Here is an 8,653-nt window from a genome sequence, read left to right as displayed (position 1 = left end):
GATGTCAATACACATTAACTGCTTTATGGATAATAAAGAGGAACTTTCTTTTGGGGAGCAGATAGAAGAAGCCAGAGATCTTGGATATTGGGGGTTGGTCTATGGGAAAAGCGGCCTGAACTCCCATGGCTGCTTGTTTATCTTGGGGTCAAAAGCCTAGTGCAAGTGTCCTCATGAAGGATGATAAGATCCACGTCCCTTAAGCATCTCAGAGGAGTCCCCTCCATCTCTGCTTTGTGCTGCTAGGAGAACAAGTCCTTTTCAGAGACACTTAGCATCTTCTACACAGTCACCATGTCAGGGATGTGCAGGGAGACACCTCTTCCTCATGGGCACTCCTTTCCTCTGCCTTTACAAGGAATTTAGTCATCCACATTCTTATTTCATTCATGGAGATTTTGTTGAATTCTGAAGTTAATTCTGTCCATTTCTAGAATCCAGAATGCACAAATATTGGATGAGAGTTAAGAAATAGGATATTTACAGTAGTCAGGAGCTGGGCCCTGAGAAGATTTCCTTCAAGGGACTCAGGGATCCTTGGCACATTAGAGTTGAAATGGCTTCCAGGCCCTTTTTACTCCCTTCGCAGACACAACTTTCCATTCTGCTAGGATTGCCTGTATTTATGACTCTGGTTTTCTTCACTGTGCCTACTTAACTCTAGACAAAGGTCTTAATAGTCTCTAACACCTACCTACCTTAGGAACCCTCTAGTCTGGAAGGCATACTCTGCCCTCCACTCCTGAAGTGCACATTATATCGATAAATAACGTACTAACCTGCTTTAAATGCAGTTTTCATTGTCTAGAATGGGATGAGTCACAGGAGGACTCTGAATGTTGGAGGGAGAAGATATTTTTATGTATTTGCCTGGAATCCCCGGGGAGAGCTACCACCCTAAGGAATTCAGATTTACAGTTGCATTTTCAACACCACTGCCTTCACTGTGTACCCATGAATGAAGTCATTATGGCTCTTAAAGCCTGACCACACCACCTTCTCTGAAACTGCACCCTTGGTTTAGTTGTGCATGCCTTGTTCTCAATAGGTAAAATGTTTGAAAAATCTTAAAGTGACACAAAAGTTTCATTTCCTTTTTTTTTTTTTTTTTTTTTGATGAAGGAAAGAAAAGATTCGTTACCTTTGAAGGAATGCCAGTAGGATTTGTTGCTGGCAGAAAGAATGACAATCAGAGGACAATGAAATAACATTTAAAATATATTGACATAGGGACCAGCAGTTAGCATAATGGTTATGTCACTGGACTCCCATGTAGTCGACCATGGTTCGAGTCCTGCACCTGGTGGTTTAAACTCATGCCGGGTGCATGTGTGTGTATGCCCAAGATCCCGAGAGAATGGAGAAGAAGGAAATGCGGCGTGGCCATCCCCCCAGGGGGCTGATTTCTCGCTTTCTTTCTCTGTCTTTCTAGCGAGCGTATGGGTCCTATAGCAAAAACCTTTCAAAAAACATATATATATATATACATATATACTGACATAAAATAAGGTCATTGGTATAATTCTATACCTAGGAAAATATCCTTTAAATAAAAATATGAAATAAAAATTTTTCTAGACGAACAAAAAAATGAAATAAAGTTCCTCAAATAGGTCTGGCAGGTAGTGTGGTGGTCAAGGCGCTGGACTTCCCACATGATTGACCACAGTTCAAGTCCTGGATCTGATGGCTTGGTCTTTTGCTTTTCCTCTCTCTCTGTTTCTCTCTGGTAAAATTAAAATGATAATAAATAAAATTAAAAAATAAAATAATTCTTAAGAAAAGATTTCCTCAAGTAAAAGGACATGACCCATGATAAAAATGTGGAAATGCAGGAAGGAATGAATAATAGTAAAAAAAAAATAAGTTAATAGGTACTTGTAAATGAATATGAGTGTACAAAATTATAATGATACCTGAGGAATTTTATGTATATGTAGTATTAACATAAATAAAAATAGTAACACCAAAAGCATGAAGGACTTACCTCTAGTTAAAGTGTCGTAAGTTTTAGTATTAGTAGAAAATTGGTACATGTAATAATTTGATAATTTGTATACAACTGCAATAATCACACATATACTTGTAACCTATAAGATAATCACTAAAAGTACAAGGGTACATAATTAATATGTCACTAAATTAAAACAATAAAAAAGTTGATTAATAAAAAATGGAGGGAAAGTTAAAGAAACATGAAATATGAGGATCAAAAGAAAATAAATACACGTTGGTTAATATTAATCTAACTAGATCAATGTGCATGTTATAGTTACATGTAAATATTCTAAATAAATGTTTAAGATTGTGAGATAAGAAACAAAAACGACTCTAGACTTCTAACAAGAAAAATGTCTTAAGCATAGAGATACAGAAAAGTTATAAAGAGATGAAAAGCACATACCATGCAAAAATTAGCCAAAATAAGGCCACATGTTGATGCATCAATTTTTAAAAAGCGGATTTTAGGGTAGGAATCTTATTTAGAGATAGTGGAATATTTCATAATACTTAAGGCATATGTTTACTAGACTGATATAATTATTGTAAACTGTATGAACCAAGTAATGTAGCTTCAAAAAGTATAAAGTAGAAATTAACAGTACTAGAAGGAAGAATAGTTAAATCCCAGTAGTGCTATTTTGAATGTACAGAACATATCATAATGAAAAATGTTAGAGACTGTGAACATGTTTACATCCTTGATTTATTGCATACTCTACATATCTTTAACCATATTACACCTCAGAAAGATGTACACTTGGTATATATAGATCAGATATTATAGTAAATGTTTTTACCAATATTTTTACCATTTTAAAATTTGAGTTATATGGCTATAACTGACACGTGTAACTTGATAAAGTCATGCCCTTTTGAAATGCTTATTGAATTGATTATGTGCCTGGGGCCCCTACTCTTAATTTTCCCCTTAAAATGCATGCATGGAGTTTGGGGGGGTACTAAGTCTTTCAGCATTAGCTGTTTGCTCTCCTTGCTTTGCATATGACAGTAAAGCTGTATACCTTCATCGTAGTTTGTGTTAGAGTTTGTTTTGTAGAGGCTTGGGTGAGTGAGCTTGGTTTGAGTTCAGTATCACTCTTCAGATTTTAGCCTGTTTAGAATTCACAAGTATTTAGAAAATTTGTCACATAACTCAGTCAAGCCTGGTAAAATATTATGTGGAAAGATTCTATAAAGTTCTATAAAGCCAGTTTAATTAGAAACTGATATTCAGGTTATTAGGATTTTTGTCCTGTCTTCAGCTGTCGATAGGTTCATGTACCTACTATTTGAACAGAATCCTAAACTGTTTCCTGGCTTTAAGTTTCAAGCAAAGTTCCTTAGCATTTCTTTGATTTATTAAAGTTAAAACAGTTTTTCTTGAAAAAATAAAAACTGATATTCAGTTATTAATAGAGTGTGTGAGCTCACTAGAGAGGCAGAGGAGGAGAATGGAGGAGAAGGGATTATGGGATGGCCATCTTACCAGGACCAATTTCTCATTTTCTGTTTCTCCGTCTCTCCCTGTCTCTCCAGCAAGCACATAAGCCCTATAGAAAAAAAAAAAAAACTCTCTTAAAAACAAAAAGTACAGATTTTCTTTTTCTTTCAAATGATTGGGGAGTATTAATGAAGTTATCACAAACAATTATTCATGTATTCTATTTTATTTTTTTAAACAGAGTCTTCATGCAGTGATCTACCTCTAGACTCAGTGGGCCCGGGTTCCAAGAGGGCATAGGGAGATCCCAGGATGTGAATCCAGGAGCCTTTCAATGTAGGTTCAGTTGTGTTACTTCTGCGTCAGCACCTGACCACTGATTTCTTTCTTTGTTTCTTTTCTTTTTTTGTTTGTAATAGGGCACAAAAACTCACTAAAGAGAGTCAGAGAGAGGGAAAGCACCCCACAGTAGAGATGGCCATACCACAACCCCTTCTCCTGCATTCTCCTCTCAGGATTTTGGGCATACACACCCATACACCCAGTGTGATTTTCAAGCTGCTGGGTTGGAGGCTGAAACAGTGGAGTCATCCATGTGGAATCCGGCTACCTTAACCTCCACACTACTTGCTGGTCCTGATTTTGTTGTTGTTGTTTGGCAATGTTTTTGTGTTATTTTCATAATTGGACATTGTGATCAAGATAAAAACAAAGAAAGAAAAGAATATGAATAAAAAGTGGAATATAAATTTATCAGCCTCAATGGTAGTGTATTTCCCATCGAACATCAATTGTGTTGAAGTTCTAGTCAGCCAAAGGAAATAGTATTTTCCATAGCAATTACAACTCACATGTTGCTGCAAATAGCCCTATATGTAATAAATATTCCCAAGTTAAGGACTCTAAAATGCAAATTTTAGCATAGCACCTGGATAAACTGAATTTTAATTTTATCTTAATTATGGGGATGTATTTTCTAAGGATACCTGTTAAAATAAATCACACATATTGATTTTATTTAAAAAATTCATTTATTTTAATTTTATTTTAATTTATTTTATACATTCACTCAGTATACACCACTTAGCTTGTAAAATAACTTTACCCAACATGAATACACATCACACTAGTCCAGTTCAGGCTAATAGGCACGTTATCATCAACAGATAATAATCCATTTCTGTGTCCCATAAACGTTTTGCCTCTCTATTTTTCTCCTAATTTCTTTCCTCATACTCTCCCTCTCTTCTCTCCCCCTCTTTCCACACAGTCTTCAGAACCCTCACCATTTTCCATGCTTCTATATCCTATAGTCTAAGATTGGGTATAATACTTTCTTTTTTTTTATTTTTAGAGGTTTTTGCTATAGGGCACGTGTGCTTGCTGGAAAGACAGAGAGAGACAGAGAGCTAGAAAGTGAGAAATCATGCCCCACGGGGGATGGCCATGCCACAATCCCTTCTCCATTCTCCTCTTGGGATCATGCATGCACACGTGCCTGGTGTGAGTTTAAGCCACTGGTCCGGGACTCAAACTGCGATTGACTACATGGGAGTTCAGCGACAGAGCCATTATGCTAACTGCTATCTCGAGTATAATACTTTTTGAGACAGGCAAAGGAATTTCTCAGGAGACCATATAAACTTAAGAATGAGAAAGCATATAAGCTGAGGAGTGAGAACCTCTGAGTATAAAAAGACACAAATATACGTGCATATAATTCGAGGACGGAGATCAAATAACCAGACAGGTGTCAGAGGACCAGGTGTCAAGAGAAAAAGGTAGTAGGAAACAGGCTTAATGACTTGGCCCATATGGGACTGTGAGTGAACTGATGGAGTCTGAACCCAAGGGCAACAGGGCCCTGAAATAAAAGTGCCCTCCCAAGAAGTCTTAAGACAATTACTTCTATGGTTTAATTTTCAACTGTAGAAGCTGCTTTCCATCACTGATTCCATTGTCTTCAGAGGACTTGATCTGAGGCTGATGACTGATTTTTTTCATATATCAGGTGAGATTCTGGGAAGAGGGTGAACTTAGAACTAGACATCAGAATTCCTTGCAAGCCTATGGTAATGAAAGTCATTTGGAATGTGAGGAGCATCAGGATGTTTGGAGTCTTATGAACAGATTGTGAAGGAGACCAATGGCTAAAATTGGACTGACAGGACAGAATAGGTGGTAGCTTCTCAGTGGGCCTTTAAACTAATTTGAATTGGAAATCCAAGTCTTCAAAAGAAGGCTGTGCTTTGGCCACTGAACTTAAATCTGATTTCATATCTGTTTTTCCTTCTTTTCCATTTTCCTCTTTGACTCCTTTACTATCCTTTAGTTTACAGTTTCCTTTCTGTATCTTGTATCCCTCTGACCTATTCTAGATTCATGATGCTTTAGGCCTTTTTTACAGCTATCAGCCTTCACCATTCATTACTCAAGGACTTCTCTCATCCCTTCACAACCTATACTTTCTCCTGAACCTTCTTTATTTTAGCCCATATTTCTTTCTCTATTTTTGGTTTATTTTTATTTAAAGCCTTAAATAGTCTTTTTTTACCCTTCCAAAATTTTGATGTATGTTGGTGTAAAACACTGGATTGGGATAATTTGACCGAGAAATTTGTCCATAGATAAGTTTCATGTCTACACACAGAACTTAAAGTTACTTTTCAATGTCTCATCCTCTTATTTTTAAGTTAAAAAAGTTTTTTATCTCCATAGGATGTGTACACTTGCACACATGTGCATGAGAGAGAGAAAAAGAGAGAGAAAGGAGAGAGGAAACAGAAAGAAAGCATCTCCCCCAAAGGGGCATTGGTCACACTGCAATCCTTTTTCCTCCATTTGCCTCCCTGTCATATTTTAGGCAGGTATGCAGACCACCATGGCTGGGGTCCCAACTGCAGTTGGTCATGTAGGATCAGCTCCCTCAGCTGCTGAGCAATAGGGCTAGCCCACTGCCTCATTCTTAAATATGAATAAATTGTGAGGTTGGGGTAGAGTCCCGTAATCTAGCATTACCAGACACAAATAGGGGTTTTATTTTGTTTAATGTAGCTTTTTATTTAACCCTCTGCTTTTCAGTATAGTAACCCTGTCCTCAGCTATACTTAGTCTCCAGGATTTTCTAGGTTTCCTCTGCTTTTCAGCATAGTAACCCTGTCCTCAGCTATGCTTAGTCTCCAGGATTTTCTAGGTTCAACTCCACTAGAGAATAAACCTCCAATATTATGAGTTAGAATACATCCAGTATTCCAAGAGTTCTAACAGTTCTTTACACAAATTTTTAACCAATAACACTTTTTTTTTAAAAGAAAAGCAAACCCAAACCCCAGCTCGTCCTTATGCCTGTCTAGATAAGCAAAACTTCTAATTCTTGAGGTCATCTGGGTAGTATAGTGAAAACTACCTTGACTCTTGTCTTCATCTAGAAGCTATTAGTTTTATCCCATCTACTTAGTCAATAGTTATCTATTTGTCTTCAAAGTGTCATGGTCATCTCTTCTCTGCTATCTGCTACTCTCTTGGTTTATGATGTTTTGTTCTTTTACTGACATGTTAGTGGAGTGTTACAAGGAAATGGTGGCAAATTAAAATGAAATGGTAGACATTTAATTTTATATATTTAACCAGAAAACTTAAAGGAAATATTTATATATAATCTGAATTTTTGGATTTATTAGGTGAAGATAAAGTCCGATTTAGCTTGCCTCAGGAATGGCTGTGGTCAACCACACCAGTGTCAACCACATTGTCTTCTATCTGCTGGGCATTCCAGGACGAGAAGACTTACACATATGGATTTCCATCCCTTTTTTCATCTCCTACGTCTTTGCTCTTCTTGGAAATGGTCTGCTCATCTTCATTATCCTGACAAAGAGCAGCCTCCACGAACCCATGTATCTTTTCCTCTGTATGCTGGCTGGAGTTGACATTGTCTTTGCCAGCACCACAGAACCCAAAGCGTTGGCTATTTTCTGGTGCAACAATAGGGAAATTTCTCTTAATGGTTGTATTGCCCAACTCTACTTCCAGCATTCCTCCTTCATTTCTGAGTCAGGCATCTTGCTGATGATGGCATTTGACCGCTATGTTGCTATATGTTACCCACTGAGATACACCATGATACTCACCCACTCTCTGATTGGAAAAATTGGTGTGGCTGTGTTCTTAAGAGCACATTGTACAATTTTCCCCATGATATTTCTTCTAAAAAGACTACGTTTTTGCAGAAATAACATCCTCCCACACACATTTTGTGAACACATTGGCTTGGCCAAGTATGCCTGTGATGACATCCGAGTAAACATCTGGTATGGTTTTTTTGTCTTAATGTCCACAGTGATCCTAGATATTGTTCTCATTCTCATTTCCTATGTTCTGATTCTCTGTGCTGTCTTCCACATCCCTTCCCAAGATGCTCGCCACAAAGCTCTCAACACATGTGGCTCCCATGTCTGTGTCATCATCCTCTTCTATGGGCCTGGGGTCTTCTCAGTCCTCACTCAGCGCTTTGGACGCCACATCCCACTGCATATCCATATCTTGCTGGCCAATGTCAGCATGCTGGCTCCACCTATGCTGAATCCTGTCATTTACGGGGTCAAGACAAAACAGATACGAGACCAAGTGGTTTATGTGTTATTTTCAAAGCAGAAATGACTTTGAGGATGACAGAGAATAATCTATCAGAATGTCCTATACTATTATGTACAGTAAAAATCATTGCAATCCCTTGGATACATTTTAGTCCTCTATTTTATTCTGTTTTAATCAGAATAACAGATGGCATATTTTAAGTTTTAAGGCAGATGGTAAACTTTCCCATAGGTCTGTAAGGTTTATCTTGTCATGGGACAAAAACTGCATAGAATATAATAAAGCTTCATCTTTTTGAGAATGAAGTAAAGAGAACTTGAACAACTGAATAGCAAAGTTCCAGGGGCAATAACATGCGACCTAAAATGCTGTGGTTATGATCTTTGCCTTTTCTTGAGGCTAATGTAGTGTTCTACTTGCCACAATAGAAAACAGGCTGTAAATAAAATATTATAAACTCAAATTAGTAGGCTTCTCACTAGGCATCTTTAAAGCATTTTAAGAAGAATACTAATATTACTCAGCTCTTTTTTTTTCTTTGCTGAAAGCAAGTTCCTCATGCTGACATTTCTAGTATTAAGAAGTACAAATACTACTAATCATCTTCACTCT

The 8,653-nt window shown here is 37.3% G+C and overlaps 1 protein-coding gene across 1 annotated transcript; it reads left to right on the top strand.

Moving 5' to 3' along the window:
- The first annotated feature begins 7,159 nt into the window (after positions 1-7,159).
- Positions 7,160-8,104, top strand: LOC102485508 (olfactory receptor 52B4). The gene has a single exon (XM_006140911.1). The coding sequence runs from the start codon at positions 7,160-7,162 to the stop codon at positions 8,102-8,104; it is 945 nt and encodes a 314-aa protein (XP_006140973.1).
- The last annotated feature ends 549 nt before the right edge of the window (positions 8,105-8,653 follow it).

The sequence above is a fragment of the Tupaia chinensis genome, unplaced genomic scaffold (genome assembly GCF_000334495.1).
Source record: "Tupaia chinensis unplaced genomic scaffold, TupChi_1.0 Scaffold000047_1, whole genome shotgun sequence".
NCBI classification, from domain to species: Eukaryota; Metazoa; Chordata; class Mammalia; order Scandentia; family Tupaiidae; genus Tupaia; species Tupaia belangeri.
This window is presented reverse-complemented; position numbering and strand designations above follow the sequence as displayed.

Excerpts from the sequence above, each read along its gene's own strand:
- LOC102485508 (XM_006140911.1), top strand. The coding sequence starts at position 7,160 with ATGGCTGTGGTCAACCACACCAGTGTCAACCACATTGTCTTCTATCTG.